The sequence below is a fragment of the Tamandua tetradactyla genome, chromosome 5 (assembly GCF_023851605.1).
Source record: "Tamandua tetradactyla isolate mTamTet1 chromosome 5, mTamTet1.pri, whole genome shotgun sequence".
Taxonomy (NCBI): domain Eukaryota; kingdom Metazoa; phylum Chordata; class Mammalia; order Pilosa; family Myrmecophagidae; genus Tamandua; species Tamandua tetradactyla.
The window spans coordinates 33,497,872-33,515,805 of record NC_135331.1 but is presented as its reverse complement, the minus strand read 5'-3'; the positions used below and the strand labels follow the sequence as shown (position 1 = coordinate 33,515,805).

General features: G+C 41.8%; 1 protein-coding gene and 1 non-coding gene across 6 annotated transcripts in view; both read right to left on the bottom strand.

Moving 5' to 3' along the window:
- THOC5 (THO complex subunit 5) overlaps positions 1 to 17,934 on the bottom strand; it is a 42,179-nt gene that overhangs the window by 18,719 nt on the left and 5,526 nt on the right. For 3 of the 5 annotated variants that reach the window (XM_077160626.1, XM_077160629.1, XM_077160627.1), the window contains exons 6-9: positions 13,523 to 13,669; positions 5,460 to 5,574; positions 3,269 to 3,401; positions 1,241 to 1,348 (exon numbers count right to left, since the gene is read on the bottom strand). In XM_077160626.1, coding sequence (XP_077016741.1) covers positions 1,241 to 1,348; positions 3,269 to 3,401; positions 5,460 to 5,574; positions 13,523 to 13,669 — 503 coding nt within the window. The remainder of the gene's footprint in view (positions 1 to 1,240; positions 1,349 to 3,268; positions 3,402 to 5,459; positions 5,575 to 13,522; positions 13,670 to 17,934) is intronic. The other 2 variants (XM_077160628.1, XM_077160630.1) reach the window with 1 other exon arrangement.
- TRNAR-UCU (transfer RNA arginine (anticodon UCU)) lies at positions 12,931 to 13,001 on the bottom strand. Its single transcript has one exon. It is a non-coding gene; the product is annotated as a tRNA-Arg (tRNA).

The following is a 17,934-nucleotide window of genomic DNA, read 5'->3' as shown; positions in this document are numbered from 1 at the left end:
ATGGGGAAGTTTAATATTTCCTCCCTTCTCCCTAGTCCCAAAAGGGACTTTGCAAATACTTTTTTTATTTTCTGCCCAAATTACTCTAGAATATATCAGGGCATCACACTAACCTGTACAAACCAGCAAGATCTCACACCCTCTTCAAGATTACGTATGATTATGGTGTTCAAGTAAACTGACCACATAAGTTAAATCAGATGAATATTTTTATATTTGTACATTTAATCATCATTCTTGTCTACTCTAGGCATTCCTAAATTATACCGTCTCAGTCTTTGTCTTCTATCTTTCCTTCTGGTTTCATACGTGCCCCCAGCCCTTCTCCCTCAACCATACCCACATTTGGCTACATTCACTGTACTTATATTATTGTGCTACCATAAGGTAGTTATTGTGCTATCCATTTCTGAATTTGTACAATCATTTCTGTTGCACAATCTGTATTCCTTCAGCACCAAACACCCAGTGTTGATCCTCTTTCTATCTCCTGATAGCCTGTGTTCTTAACTTTAACTCTCAGAGTTCACTCATTAATACTAGTTCATTTTAGTGTAGCCATACAGTATCGCCCTTTTGTTTCTGGTTAATTTCACTTAGCATAATGTCCTCAAGGTCCATCCACGTCGTTATATGCTTTATGACTTTATTCTATCTTAACGGCTGCATAGTATTACAGCGTATGTATATATCACAGCTTGTTATAGCCACTCATCTGTTGATGGACATACGGGCTGTTTCCATCTCTTGGCAATTGTAAATAATGCTGCTATAAACATAGGTGTGCAAATGTCTGCTTGTGTCTTAAAGGACTTTTTCAGGTTGTTTCCATAGTCTACAAGCCCCTCCAGTGGTGGTGGTAGCAGTAATAATAGGAATATAAATAACAATAGTGATAATATTAGCAGCTTACCTAATTTGAAGGGTTGCTATGTGCTGAGGGCTTCACATTCATGACCTCATTTAATCATCTTAATAAATCTACATGAGGCGGTACTATTCTTCTTTTACAGATGAGTAAAACTGAGGCTCAAAAATGTTAAATACTTTTCCCAGCATTACTGAGCTACTAAGTGGCAGGCTGCTATCCAATGGTGGTGTTTTGTGACTCCAGGAACAGATCTCTTCCATGTCCATACCAGAGCATTAAGACATTAAAGTCAAGCTTTCTGCTACAAAGAACCAGAATGGTGAATTTTTCAAAGGACTTTTGGGGGAGGTGACCCAACTACCACATTACCTTGGGAGTCTTCAGGAGGCTTGAACAGAGCCTTGGCTTCATCCACACTGCCGTCAATTGCCACATACAACGTCTTATCTGGGGGCAAGAAAACGCTTCGTAGGGAAGCTGCTGAAGGAAGGAGCTACATAAGCAGGCCAGCCAGCTCTGGAACTGGATTTCTACTGCTTCTGCCTCAGCTTTTCACTGACTAGCTATGGGAGGGCAAAAGCCCTTGCTCCAGATAAGGAGGGAAAAGGTGGGAAACCTGTCTCTCCAACAGATGCTGAGAACAAAAAACATAAAGTACATATTCCCGGACAGGCATCACCTGGGACTCGCTGTGAACATCTCTTTTCAGGTTTACACCAAGGTGCAGAAATTCAAGCCCAGGGCCTCAAGTCACAAGACCTCTTCTAATTTCTTAAAGGGTCTCATCCAGAAGCCCATGGTTCTGCTGACATCCCAGAAACAAGGCTGAAAATGTGCTTATTCTCTGCTCTGTACTCTGCCAAGCATATGGCCTGGCATCTTTACATACAGCTGGGAGGTAACAGGACAATGCGTGGGAACTTAGATCTGTGGGACAGTCCTACGTCTGAGTCCCTGTCCCACCACTTCCCCCACGGGACCTGGAAAAGTTATTTTTATTGTTCTCAGTCTTGTTTCCACAACTATAAAATGGGGTCTTGACAAGGGTATCTGCCCTTTTAGGTAGTAACGACCGAATGAGCTGATGTTTATCATTTTAATTATAAAATTGTAAGAAAAATTGATTTTTAATCTTCACAACCTTCTAGGGTTATTATTATAGTTATTTACAGATGAAAAAAATCAAGGCTCAGAGAAGTTAGGTACCCTAGCCAGGAAGCAGATAAGCTGGGATTCATGACCAGGTCTCTTCAATTGGGCCCATCTGCTCAAGCACTAAACTAACTGCCTGTCTCTGAGCCAGGACTGACACGTCAATGAGTGATGGCTTGGGCCTGTCTTTATGGAACTCTATAGCTACAGACTGGCCACCTCCTCTTCCTGCTCTAGCTGTAAAGACACATAGTCACAGGAGACCAAAATGGTTTGCTCAACCTCACTGAGGAGGGATGGCAAACTTCTCCCAAGAGGCAGCCGTTGAGATTATATCCCCAGGCAGCTGATCACTGCCCTATTTCTTATAACCCAATATAAATGCTCACACCCAACCCCAAACAAGCTAGCTGCTCCCATCAGACCCTGGCAAATGCCATGCTTCTCTTTAGCGTCTGAAATTCAACAATAAAATCAGAATGGAAACAGGATGGATTTTAGACTCAAATGAAAAGAAAATTACTCACCCTGCCTAGGGGGCTGGGAGGAGGATTTCATGTGAGCTGTGATGGAAACAGGAAGAGAACAAAGGGGAGGAAAAGGACCAGAGGGACCAAAAAAATACAGAAGAGAGATAGTAATGCGTTGGTGTGCACGGCTGGGAGGAAAGGCATGCACCGGAGCAATGTATGTCTGTCGTGGTGGGTGGAATGGGAGTGGGGAAGAAAAGTTTACATGCTTGGTGAAAGCTGCATTAGGGAAAAAGGCAGGTCTCCATACACTTCTCAAAACCCTAGTGGAATCACAGGGGCCCTTAAGCTTAATGAGGATATATCCTCTAAATTAGCAATCGACTTTAAAGACATGCAGTCTGACCTGGGAAGTGTCAACACCCTGGGTGAGCTGGCTAGGACCTGTGTCACCAAACTCGTCTCTGCAGCTGAGCATGGTGGCCAGTTGGAAACCAGAACCAGCTGCCTTGGCTATGTACCCAACAGCCATCCAGCCAGGCTCAGGAACGAGTCAAAGCCATCCACTACGAAATGCCCTTCGGGTTAGCTTAGCCTCAGGCCAGCTGGTCAAAGGAGCCGTGCTGGAGAGTGCAGTAAGGAGGCAATATCTGTCACCTGAGGGCTCTGAGCGTGGCAGGGAGCTTTGCCCAACGGGCTGGCCTTCCAAATGACTTAGATGGGCTCCTGTTGCTGCTCCCACAGCTCCTCTTCCTCGTCCAGCCCCTATACTCACCACAGGCCTGCCCATATGCAGTGGCCTGGACAAAAAGGACATAAAGCGGAGGTGGCAGGTGTCTGGCTGTCTCATACTGCTTGTGAGCCTGGTCGAATGGCATGAACAGATACTCTTGCACCGGGAGGGAAGCCTGCATGCAACAAAAGAAGGATTTTTGTTTTTCCTTTTTTAGGTAGTCTACAATATGTGACTGCTCAATTACTATATTCAGTTTTTTATTTATGGAAGTGATAGGAATTAATAGGTAGAGAAAAACCAGTACAAAAAAATCAGTTATCTTTCTTTATACTGGAACAGAGTTTAGAAAGTGAAATAACAAAAAGACACCATTTCCAGAAGCATCAGGAAAACATCAAATATTTACAAATAAAGAAACGAAAGGCATGTAAACCTCTACACAAAGACCTGAAAAATCAACGATCAAAATAAATAGAGATATAGGCCACATTAATGGCCTGGAAGATTCCATACTGTCAAGATGTCAATTTTCCCCAAATTTATCTATAAATTCAATGCACTTCAATCAAAATCCTAGCAGGTGGAAACAGATAAGCTGATTCTATAATTGGTATGTAAATGCAAAGGGGCTAGAGTAACCAAGACCACCCTGAAGAACAAAGCTGAAGGACTACACCACTGAGCATTGAGCCTTCTGATAAACCTACATAAATAAGATAGCATGGTACTGGCACAACGAGAGACAAGTAGATCACAAACAGATCCACACACGCCTGAGAGTGGCACTGCAGAACAATGGGGCAAAAGAATGGTCTTTTTAATTAAATGGGTCAGCTGACTACCAAATGAAAAAAAAAAAAGAATCTTGATCCTTACCTCACACCATATACAAAAATCACTTCCATGTAGACTATAGATCTAACTATGAAAGGTAAAAAAGTTTATTTAAGAAAAAAAAAAGGGAGACTATCTTCATGACCTTGGGACAGAGAAAGATTTCTTACATGGGGCACAGAAAGAACTAACTATAAGGGAAAAGACTGATAACTGGACCACAATAAAATTAAAGGTATCCAGTCACCAAAAGATACATTATAAAAGTGAAAAAAGTAAGTCACAGAATAGGAAAAGATACATGCAAAAGACTCATCTCAGAATAAAGAACTCAGGTGACCCAGCAAAAAAAAAAATGGGCAAGAGACTTGTAAAAGACCTTCACAGATGAGTTTATCCAAAAGGTAAATAAGCACACAAAAGGCGCTGGGTTTGACATCATCGGTCCCCAGAGAAATGAAAATTAAAACCATAATGTGATACTTTCCCAAATGGCTAAAATTGAGAATGATGATGACGTGTGTTGACAAGGTGATGGAACAAATGGAACTCTCATATACTGCTAGTGGGAGTGAAAATTAGTACAATCATTTTAGAAAACTGTGTGTGTATTTAACAAAGCTAAATATATGTATACTCTATGACCTAGCAATTTCATTCTCGGGTATGCACCCAACAGAAATGTGTATGATATGCACCAAAGGACACAAATAAGAATGTTGATAGTAGCATTATTAATAGCCCCAAAATAGGAACAATACAAATCAAACACTAAACCGCCACAAAACTAAACGAATTGATATTCTCAGCAATGTAAATGGATCTTACAAATATGATGTTGAGCAAAAGAAGCTGGACACAAAAGAGTTATGATACGATTGCATTTGTTAAAAAAAAGTTAAAAAATAGGTAAATATAACTTATGATGTCAGAAGTCAAGACAACAGTAAGTGGGGGAGAGGGTGGAGGGTTGGGAATGATGGTAACTGGGAGGGGGTAACTGGGAGAAGGGGGCTTCTGGAGGGTGGTAATGTTTTTTTCTTAATCTAGGTGTTGGCCACAAGGATGTGTTCACTTAGTGAATATTTATTGAGCTGTACGCTTTCCTATATACATTTTATTTCAATAAATTTTTTTTCAAATAATTTAATACACACATATTATTTCAAGATGTGGCCTTCAAGTTTATGAAGTAAAAATCCCAAGTCCCAGTCCCTAAAGGTAAACTGTTAATGGTTTGATATGAACACAGACTTTCCAAGCATATACACGACTCATACATATATATGTATATATATATATATCCATCCGCAAACTTTGTCAATGAAGGCACACGAATGACAACAGCAAGGTCTCTCTAGGTGGTGGAGGCAAACCAAAGAGTGCAGGGCCTCACCTGCATGATGCTGTTGAGCCGAGGCTGAAGGCTGCTCAGGTATTCCTTCTTCACCTCAATCTCTTTGAGGATCTTCTCCTTGTTGGACAAGCTCTCTCGGTACTTCTCTGCCAGCCTGTTGGGGAAGAAGAGAGCACTGCCATCCAATGCTTGCCAGGGATACTGTTTGCTGTCAGGCTCCCACCCAGTAAAAGCAGTTGCGATTAACTGCTAATGTTTATCAAGCACTTACTATGTACTGGGAACTCTGATGAGATCTTTACAAGCACTATCACATTTAATCCTGATAAAAACTGTGGAAGGTAGGGACTTTTATTATCTACAAAGGAGGAAACTAAGGTTCAGGGAGGTAAATTACTTGCCTGAAGTCATCAGCAATCAGTAAGCACAGAGCTGGGTTTTGCTCTGTATAAACTTCTATAGACCACTGTCATGGTTAGGGACAGGTGTCAACTTGGCCAAGTTGTGGTACCTGTTCATCTGATTGGGCAAGTGCTGGCCTGTCTGTTGCAATGAGGACATTTCATAGGATTAGGTCATGAGCACGTCAGCTACATCCACAGCTGATTCCATTTGTAATCAGCCAAAGGGGAGTGTCTTTTGCAATTAGTGATGCTAAATGCAATCATGGGAAGCCTTTTAAGGAGGACTCAGAGGAGACAGGTTCCATTCCTGCTTTGGCTGGTGAGCCTCTCCTGTGGAGTTCATCCAGGCCATCCATCGGAGTCATCGGCTTCGCAGCCTGCCCTGTGGATTTTGGACTCTGCGTTCCTATGGTTACGTGAGACACTTTCATAAATTTTATATTTGCAAGTGTTTCCTGTTGATTCTGTTTCTCTAGAGAACCCTAACTAATACATCTTGATACCGGGAGTGGTTCTTGAGGAACAGAATCTTAAAAATGGGTTTTTATGAATGGTTTTCTACTCTGACTGGACTCAGAGACACTAAGGACTCTGATTCCCGTAATCAGAATGACACTCCCAATCCATGGACTGAGTTGGCAAAGGAGATAGTCAAAATATCATCATTCGATTCTCCTAATGCTTCGCTTGTACGAAGCCAGACTCTAGGGGATAATGTTTTTGACACCTTTACAGAGTTTTGTAGAAATAAGAGTTATAGAGATGTTGGTTGGTTGTTGTTAGATACACTATCTACATTAAAGGGTGAAAGGGATGGGTTCAAGGCTTCAAACAAGAAGCTTAAGCGCCGTCTGAAAGATGTAGAGGTTTCTATGAGTATCCTGAAGGAAAATCTTATTTCCTGTAGCCGTAGACTTGAGATCTCTGAAAATCAGACTCAGAATCTTATTGTTAGAGTAGCAACTTTACAACGTAAACTGAAATCTCAGTCTTGCATGGTGTCTGCCGTTAAAGTGAGGGCACTGATTGGAAAGGAGTGGGACCCTGAAAAATGGGATGGTGACATATGGATTGATAATGATGTTGGGGGTGAGGTTGAAACCCTAGACCATGCTGAGTCTTCTTTAGATAACCCTGTAATAGTCTGCCCTGAGGACATAGCCGCCCCACCTCCAGCCTGCCTTGAGGAATTGGCCACCCAACCTCCTCCTGAAGGGATTAGCCCTAGAGTTATTAATCCTGTTTCACCAGATGAAACTGCAAATGAAAGCCCTGAAGCAAATGGCTTGGAAGATATTTCTAATTCTTTTCATGACCCACCCCCACCACCCCTCATTTCTTCCACACCTATAACTAGACTGAAGTCCCAACAGGCCCCTAAAGGTGAGGTACAAAGTATCACACATGAGGAGGTACATTATACTCCAAAAGAACTGTGTGAGTTTTCCAATTTATATAGACAGAAATCAGGGGAATATGTGTGGCAATGGATTTTAAGAGTGTGGGATAATGGTGGGAGGAATATAAGGCTGGATCAGGCTGAATTTATTGATATGGGCCCACTAAGCAGAGATTCTGCATTCAATGTTATAGCTAGAGCAGTTAGAAAAGGTGTTAACAGCTTGTTTGGGTGGTTGGTTGAAACATGGATCAAAAGGTGGCCAACATTACCTGAGGTTGAAATGCCAGAACTGCCCTGGTATAATGTAGATGAGGGGATCCAGAGGCTTAGAGAGGTTGGGATGTTAGAGTGGATTTATCATGCAAAGCCTGCTCTTACACCCCAGGAATGTCCAGAGGATGCACCTTTTACCAGAACAGTGAGAAATAAGTTTGTGAGACTAGCACCATCATCCCTCAAGGGCTCTGTGTTTGCACTTCTCTGTAGGTTAGATATTACTGTAGGAACTGCTGTCACTGAGCTGGAATCCTTAAACACAATGGGGATGACAGGATCCAGAGTTGGCAGAAGCCAGGTGGCAGCACTTAATCACCAAAGACAGGGTAGACGCAGCTATTATAATAGACAACAAACTCAAAGGAGGCATCAAAATTATATGACACGCAAAGATTTGTGGCATTGGCTAGTAAATCATGGGGTGCCTAGAAATACAATAGAAGGGCAGTCTTCTAAATTCTTGTTGGAGCTGTATAAACAAAAGAGTTCTAGGTCAAGGGAACAGAAGTCTAATCTGAATTACAAAAACACAGAGTCACGGCCCCTTAATCAATTTCCAGACTCGAAACAGTTTACAGACCCTGAGCCCCTTGAATGAAGGGGAGGCCAGGTCCCTTTGGGGGAGAAACCTGTTACACTGCCACAAATTTGTACTGTTAACCTTCCTCTAAGTCTTCCCCAAGGAGACCAACGGCCTTTTACCAGGGTAACTGTGCATTGGGGAAAAGGAAATGATCAGATATTTCGGGGATTATTAGACACTGGTTCAGAAGTGACATTAATTCCAGGGGACCCAAAATGTCACTCTGGACCACCAGTCAGAGTGGGGGCTTATGGAGACCAGGTGATCAATGTAGTTTTAGCTCAGGTCTGTCTCACAGTGGGTCCAGTGGGCCCCCGGACCCATCCTGTAGTTATCTGCCCAGTTCCAGAATGTATAATTGGCATAGACATACTGAGCAACTGGCCTAATCCCCATGTTGGCTCTCTAACTCATGCAGTGAGGGCTATTATGGTGGGAAAGGCCAAGTGGAAGCCACTAGAACTGCCCCTACCAAGCAAAATAGTAAATCAAAAGCAATACCGTATTCCTGGAGGGATTGCAGAGATTACTGCCACTCTTAAGGACTTAAAAGATGCAGGGTGGTGATTCCCACCACATCCCCATTCAACTCTCCTATTTGGCCTGTGCAGAAAACAGATGGGTCTTGGAGAAAGACAGTGGATTATCGTAAACTCAACCAGGTGGTAACTCCAATTGTAGCTGCTGTTCCAGATGTAGTATCATTGCTTGAGCAAATCAATACACCAGGTGGTAACTCAAATTGTAGCTGCTGTTCCAGATGTAGTATCATTGCTTGAGCAAATCAATACATCCCCTGGTACCTGGTATGCAGCTATTGATCTGGCAAATGCTTTTTTCTCAATAGCTATTAGTAAGGACCACCAGAAACAGTTTGCTTTCAGCTGGCAAGGTCAGCAATATACTTTACTGTCCTACCTCAGGGGTATATCAACTCTCCAACCCTATGTCATAATCTTGTTCGCAGAGACCTTGATCATTTCTCCCTCCCACAAGACATCACACTGGTCCATTATATTGATGATATCATGTTGATTGGACCTCGTGAGCAAGAAGTAGCAACTACTCTAGATTTACTGGTAAGGCATTTACATGTCAGAGGATGGGAGATAAATTGAACAAAAATACAGGGGCCTTCCACCTCAGTAAAATTTCTAGGTGTCCAGTGGTGTGGGGCATGTCGAGATATCCCTTCTAAGGTGAAGGATAAATTGCTGCATCTGGCCCCTCCCACAACAAAAAAGAGGCACAATGCCTAGTTGGTCTTTTTGGATTTTGGTGACAACATATTCCTCATTTGGGTGTGCTACTCCGGCCCATTTATCGAGTGACCAGAAAAGCTGCTAATTTTGAGTGGGGACCTGAACAAGAGGAGGCTCTGCGACAGGTCCAGGCTGCTGTGCAAGCTGCTCTGCCACTTGGGCCGTATGATCCAGCAGATCCAATGGTGCTGGAAGTGTCAGTGGCAAATAGAGATGCTGCCTGGAGCCTTTGGCAGGCCCCTATAGGAGAATCACAACGCAGACCCTTAGGATTTTGGAGCAAAGCCTTACCATCTGCTGCAGATAACTACTCTCCTTTTGAGAAACAGCTTTTGGCCTGCTACTGGGCCTTAGTAGAGACTGAACGCTTAACCATGGGCCACCAAGTTACCATGAGACTTGAGTTGCCTATCATGAGTTGGGTGTTGTCTAACCCACCAAGCCATAAAGTTGGGCGTGCACAGCAGCACTCTATTGTAAAGTGGAAATGGTATATACGAGATAGAGCCAGAGCAGGTCCTGAAGGCACAAGTAAGTTACATGAAGAAGTGGCACAAATGCCCATGGTTTCCACTCCTGCTGCCACATTACCTTCTCTTTCCCAGACCAGAGCTATGGCCTCTTGGGGTGTTCCTTACAGTGAATTGACTGAGGAAGAGAAAACTCGGGCCTGGTTTACAGATGGTTCAGCACGATATGCAGGTACCACCCGAAAGTGGACAGCTGCAGCATTACAACCCCTTTCTGGGGTGTCCTTGAAGGACAGTGGTGAGGGGAAATCCTCCCAGTGGGCAGAACTTCGAGCAGTGCACCTGGTTGTTCATTTTGCTTGGAAGGAAAACTGGCCAGAGGTGCGTTTGTATACTGACTCATGGGCTGTTGCTAATGGTTTGGCTGGATGGTCAGGGACTTGGAAAGACCATAATTGGAAAATTAGTGACAAAGAGGTCTGGGGAAGAAGTATATGGATAGACCTTTCTGAGTGGGCTAAAAACATGAAGATATTTGTGTCCCATGTGAATGCACACCAGAGGGTGACTTCAGCAGAGGAAGATTTTAATAATCAAGTGGATAAGATGACCCGTTCTATAGATACCAGCCAGCCTCTTTCCCCAGCAACTCCTGTTATTGCCCAATGGGCTCATGAACAAAGCGGTCATGGTGGTAGGGATGGAGGTTATGCATGGGCTCAGCAACATGGACTTCCACTCACCAAGGCTGACCTGGCTACAGCCACTGCTGAGTGCCCAATCTGCCAGCAGCAGAGACCCACACTCAGCCCCCGATATGGCACCATTCCCCGAGGTGACCAGCCAGCTACATGGTGGTCCATTACATTGGACCACTCCCTTCATGGAAGGGGCAGCGATTTGTTCTAACTGGAATAGACACATACTCTGGATATGGGTTTGCTTTCCCTGCACGCAATGCTTCTGCCAAAACTACTATCCATGGGCTTACAGAATGCCTTATCCATCGTCATGGCATTCCACATAGCATTGCTTCGGATCAAGGAACACACTTCACAGCAAATGAAGTGCGGGAATGGGCACATGCTCATGGAATTCTCTGGTCTTACCATGTTCCCCATCATCCAGAAGCAGCTGGATTGATAGAACAGTGGAATGGCCTTTTGAAAACTCAATTACGGTGCCAACTAGGTGGCAAAAACTTGAAAGGCTGGGGTAATGTTCTCCAGGAAGCTGTGTATGCTCTGAATCAGCGTCCGCTGTATGGTGCTGTTTCTCCCATAGCCAGGATCCATAGGTCCAGGAACCAAGGGGTGGAAATGGGTGTGGTGCCACTCACTATTACTCCTAGTGATCCACTAGGAAAATTTTTGCTTCCTGTCCCTGCTACCCTGAGTTCTGCTGGTCTTCAGGTTTTAGTTCCAAAACGGGGTGTGCTTTCTCCAGGAGAAACAACAGTGATACCACTGAACTGGAAGTTAAGATTGCCACCTGGTCACTTTGGCTACTTATGCCTCTGGATCAACACACCAAGAAGGGGATTACATTATTGTCTGGGGTAATTGACCCTGACTATCAGAAGGAAGTAGGACTGCAACTACATAATGGAGGTAAAGAAGAGTTTTCTTGGAATATAGGAGATCCCCTGGGGCGTCTATTAGTACTACCATGCCCTGTGATTAAAATCAATGGAAAACTGCAACAACACAATCCAGGCAGGACCACTAATGGCTCTGAGACTTCAGGAATGAAGGTTTGGGTCACCCCACCAGGCAAAGAACCACGGCCAACTGAAGTGCTTGCTGAGGGGGAAGGGAACATGGAATGGGTAGTGGAAAAAGGTAGTGATAAATATGAACTTCGATCACGTGATCAGTTACAGAAACGAGGACTGTAATGCTGTTTTTTCATGTTATACTATTTAAGTTGTAAGATATCAAGTTTAAGAATGAATGTTGCCCAAGGATTTGCACCCTATTCTGGAGAGATTTAATGTGCTTCCAGTTATATGCAGGACAGTTGAGTATTGTCAGGTAAAAGAAAAAATGTGTGCTTATTTGTTTTCATTTGGAAATTAAGTATGGTCTAAGGTGATATATATATATATATATATATATATATATATATATGTGCCAAGTTGACAAGGGGTGGACTGTCATGGTTAGGGACAGGTGTCAACTTGGCCAAGTTGTGGTACCTGTTCATCTGATTGGGCAAGTGCTGGCCTGTCTGTTGCAATGAGGACATTTCATAGGATTAGGTCATGATCACTTCAGCTACATCCACAGCTGATTCCATTTGTAATCAGCCAAAGGGGAGTGTCTTCTGCAATTAGTGATGCTAAATGCAATCATGGGAAGCCTTTTAAGGAGGACTCAGAGGAGGCAGGTTCCATTCCTGCTTTGGCTGGTGAGCCTTCTCCTGTGGAGTTCATCCAGGCCATCCATCGGAGTCATCGGCTTCGCAGCCTGCCCTGTGGATTTTGGACTCTGCGTTCCTACGGTCACGTGAGACACTTTCATAAATTTTATATTTGCAAGTGTTCCCTGTTGATTCTGTTTCTCTAGAGAACCCTGACTAATACAGCCACCCACATTATTCTTTATTAGACGTCTCACCTCAGATGCTTTCACTAACATGTAGACCCAGCAGCCTCACAACCCAAGCAAGACCCAGACTTGCCTGAATGGGGGAGGGTGGAAACAGATTCCAGACTCAAGGCCCAGGGGAAGTGGTGGCCTGGACAGGGGAGTAATGGACAGTCCCATCTGCTAAAAAGCTGACAACAATTTCCTAAGTACTGGGCTCATGCTCATTAATTTCATAACATGGACTCAATGCACAGAATACATTCCATAACACAGAAAAGCACAGGATAAAAACAATTACTTTTCCAATGCAAAATAGAGCATATGTGCCAACTAAAGGCCCTTAGAACTCTTGTACAAATGTCAAAGAGGAAAATGGCATGATGATGGAAGAGACGGAATCATTAAATCCAGTATGAAAGCAAAAAGTAAACTCTATTCCTAGAAAGGCCCAAATTAAATTACACAGTATAGTAGATAATGTATTTGCGATTAATCTCTTTTTTCCCTTTTTTTGGGGGGAGGTGCATGGTCCAGGAATCGAACCTGGGTCTCCCGCATAGAAGGTGAGCATTCTACCACTGAACCACCCATGCACCCGAGGATTAATCTTTATTAAAATGGAAATGTCTTATATGTACAGGTGTGCCTGAAGCATTATTTATGATACCAAAAAATGCAAACAACCTAAAAGTCCAATAAGGAAATTATTATGTGAATTACAAATTGTTCATACAATGGAACATTACACAACCTTCTGAGATGATGCTTACATCAGTCTCTGACAACACGGGGATATGTTTATAAAGGGGAAAAAGCAAAATACAAAATTAGATTCATGGTAGGAAAGATACATAGGTCTTAGGCATTAAAATGTTAAGGGAAAAAAGTTACTACAACTTCCTGTTAATGGTCTTAAGCAATTCCAATTCCATCCTTCATGAGGCTGGTCAAGTTTGAATGAGATCACAAAATGGGATTTGGTCTCAGAGACTACTCTGCTGGTTCCACAAAGTGCTTTGCTATTTGATCCTAGGACATGACAAAGCAGTGTCCTCTGTGGTTAAAAGTCTGTTGTCCACACAGGTTAACAAGGTCAGGGAAGAGGAAGTGCTACCTTTTCCGCTGCTCCAGCTCCCAATCCAGACGTGCCAGTGTTTGTTGGTGAGGGTCTCCTATTGTGACTTCAGCCTTGCTGATATCTGAAGGAGCCTCTTTATAAAATTCCTCTAAACTCACCAGATCAATTTCTTCATGCTTTGACCTGAAGGCAAAAATGAGATGTCACACCACTGCTCACAGGAACCCAAAATGTGGTCCACTAGCCCTGAGCTAAAACTACCCAGGAACCTGGAACACAGTTGCCTCAACAAATGCCCACTAGTGGCCATTTCATTATGAAGGGAGGTACCTAGAGATATCCCAGAAGATATTTATCCATGCTGCCCAACGTTTTTATCACTGAATTAGTTAAAGACCTGCTCATCAGACTTATAGATATCTCCAAGCTGAGAAAAAAGAGCTAATAGCTAAAAGAGTCAAATAAAAACACTATAGCCTAGGCCTGGACTGTCAGGCTGAAATCAAGAAATGCCACTGAACAGAAATAAGGTTTACACTTAAGTTCAAAAATATTATCTACATGCTCAAATTAGAGACAAAGATGTAGAAAAAGTCCAACAGAGAAATAGAGAACACCAAACAGCAAACATTTCAGTGTGATGGTTTTCACTAAATTGACCTCTGGATGAAGATTCATAAAAACAACCCTATGGAGACTAAAAAAGGACAGTGACAAGACAAGGTCTTTGGGATCTTTTCATATGGGAGATTTTATAGATAAATTATTTGTGGAGGCTTTGAGAATTACTGAGAATCTTTTACAGAGGACTTGAGTTTCTTAATAAAGTCTCACCAAAATTTTAGTAGGAAACTTATTAGATCTTAGAGGGGAGAAAAATCCCAAGTCGTATGGAACTCATCAAAGCTCTTAGAGCTGACTAATATTAGCAAATGTCAAAAATGAGCTAAAAAGTATTTACACAATCCTTTCAGTGGCAGACATTCTGGGGTGGCTGACCCCCTTCATTCTCAACCACCTTTTCTGTTCAGTACCTCTAATATAGCAACTATAAAAAGTAAAAATGCATATTTCCAGTTTCCCTAGTAGATTTGAGGGAGGGTGTGACACAGTTCTGGTCAATGACAGGTACATAGAAGGATTTTTTCCTCTTTTTTTTTTATTCCTCTTTCCTGCTGGGATGCAGATATGAGTCCTGAAAGCACAACAGCCACTGGGGACCATAAGGTCACAAACATGAGGATAAAAAGCCAAAACATTAATGATGATGGAGTAGATTGAGGGAAATATTCCTAGAAAATTGTATCTCTGAGCAGACATACCAGCTTTGGATTGCCAGAATGCAAAACAAAATTTTTTTTATTCATCATTGAACTTTATTATAAACTCTTGGTTAATCTTGTTTCATCTCTATCCCACTCCTTCCCTCCCTACCTCTCCCACTGAGTATTTTTTTTCATTTTTAACTTTTTAAATTAATTTTTTAAAAAATATAACAACACGAACATTCTTAACATATGATCATTGTGGTCTACATATATAATCAGTAATTCACAATAACATCACATAGTTGCATATTCATCATCATAATCATTTCTTGGAACATTTGCATCTGTTCAGAAAAAGCCATAAAACAAAAACAGAAAAAAAAATTTATACATACCATACCCCTTACCCCTCCCTTTCACTGATCACTAGCATTTCAAACTAAATTTATTTTAACATTTGTTCCCCCTATTATTTATTTTTATTCCATACATTCTACTCGTCTGTTGAAAAGGTAGATAAAAGGAGCATCAGACACAAGGTTTTCACAATCACACAGTCACATTGTGAAAGCTATATCTTTATACAATCATCTTCAAGAAACATGGTTACTGGAACATGGCTCTACATTTTCAGGCAATTTCCTCCAGCCTCTCCATTATATCTTGACTAACAAGTGATATCTATTTAATGCGTAAGAATAACCTCCAGGATAACCTCTCGACTCTGTTTGGAATCTCTCAGCCATTGACACTTTATTTTGTCTCATTTCGCTTGTCCCCCTTTCGGTCAAGAAGGTTTTCTCAATTCCTTGATGCTGAGTCCCAGCTCATTCTAGGATTTCTGTCCCATGTTGCCAGGAAGGTCCACACTCCTGGGAGTCATGTCCCATGTAGCCAGGGGGAGGGCGGTGAGTTTGCTTGTTGTGTTGGCTGGAGAGAGAGGCCACATCTGAGCAACAAAAGAGGTTCTCTTGGGGGTCACTCTTAGGCCTATGAATGCAGAAATTTTTTATTTGAGAAAAATAACTATCTGAATATCCTGAAGCCACTTCAGGAACAATGACGATTTCTGTTCCTTGCAGCCAAAGGGCTTCCTAACCAATAAGGAGCTTTAACTTACTGTCTGATATTAAAGTGATTTTACTTTTCCTAGACAAGAGCTATTAACTGGCTTTAATTAAGAAGAAATCTGTTTACTGAAAACAGACCTTTCTTCTTTTTCTCTTTTTCTTGTGGGTTAGCTTGAGTTTTATGAAGGAAACTCAAAAGAGCAAGGATCTTGCATCCGCTTTACAATAAACTGAATCCCAACCTTAAAGGCCAATATGGCAGGGAGACTCCTCACATGGTGGCAGAGATGAGAGGAAGGAAGATTCCTCAAGGACAAGGATTATCTTATGTGTGAGGTGTGCAGGGATCAGGTTTCGGTATCTAACGCATCATCCCTCTCTGAGTAGAGTTGCCCCCCCATTAAGAAATTTTGTGGAATGTAGAACAGAATTATATGTTAATGTTTTTGTTTGTTCTTAATTTTTTTAATAAATAAATAAATAAATATATATATATATAAAAGAAATTTTGTGGAAGCAGTTTTAAATTGACTAAGAGTATAGATGGACTTACACAAGTCTATAAGGATTTAAAAAAAAAACAAACAATCATAATCTGCATAAGTAAAAGATGGGGAAGATTCAGCATGGCAGAATTAGATGTGAAAAAAGATATGGAGCATGTTGAGTGAAATAAATCACCTACAAAAAGACAAATACTGGGGTGGGCCACAGTGGCTCAGCAGGTAAGAATGCTTGCCTGCCATGCCTGAGGACCCGGGTTCGATTCCCAGTGCCTGCCCATGTTAAAAAAAAAAAAAAAAAAGACAAATACTGTATGATATCACAGATATTAAATAGCTAGAATATGCAAATTCACAGATTACAAATTCACAAGATTAAAGTAGATTACAAATTACCAGGGGCTAGGGGTGGTGAATGGGGAATTATTATATAATGGGTGCAGGGTTTCTATTTGAGGTAATGGAAAACTTTTGGTAATAGATGGTGGTGAAGGTAGCATGTAATTATAACCACCGAAAATGGCTAAAGTGGAAAAATTTACATTGCACATATGTTACCCCAATAAAAACTTTGAAAATTATTCCTTTACTAATTTCAAAATAAAACATTTAAAGAAACAAAAAGATCTGGAGGCTTCAATTGTTACATGCATAGCAACACACGTGTAGAAGAGAAAAGAAATCCAATATTCTTGGCCGTGTCATGCCGAATGACAGTAATAGTAAGAGCAGCTACTGTATATTAAGTACCCACTATCTGCTGTGCTCCTCTCATTTACTTTCCACAACATAAAAACTCTGTGAGGTGGGGATTTCAATCTTCATTTCTCAAATGAGACAGAGGCTTCCAAAGGTTAAGCAGTTTGCCCAAGGTCACGCAGCTGCTGAATGGCAGAGGTGGAACCCAGGCTTTCCGTCTTCAGGACCCGGCCTCCTTCAATGCAGCCACCTCCCTTCCCATAGGCCCGAGTCCCACAGAATTCTGGATTTATCTTGTTTCATCTGAAGTAATGGGTACAGGGGGTATCACTTTTCTCTTTTTTAAAAAAATTTTATAGTTTTTAAATTGTGAAATTGCTTAAGACTCATAAGAAGTTACAAAAATATTACAGTTTCCTCCAGTTTCTCCCAATGAAAATATCTTATCCAACCATACTATGTTGTCAAAACCAGAAAACTGACAGGCAAAATACTATTAATTCAGGTACAGACCTTAATCAGATTTCATTTCTATTAGTGTTTAACCATCTATTTTGAGAAAAATTTGTGGGGCAGATAAAATGCTTCTCAAAAATCAATGTCATCATTAGGAAGAGATTAATGTGGTCCTCCTCATCCCAAATTTAATTCAAAGTAAAACCTGCCTTCTTTCAGTCTGACCAAGCAAGAACAATGTCCCTTCTCTTTGCTTGTCTACTCCCTCCTCCTTCTCATCTCTCTAGTTTCAGCTTTGTTTCCCCAACAGGCACCTCATTTTAAGAAGGACACTGACAAACGGTAGATTGTTCACCTGGAGGCAGCCATGCAGCAAGAAGTTCAGGTTCCAAAGAATAAAATGCATTTGCAGAAATGAATTGCTGGGGCTTGAGAGAGGAAAACTGGGCCAC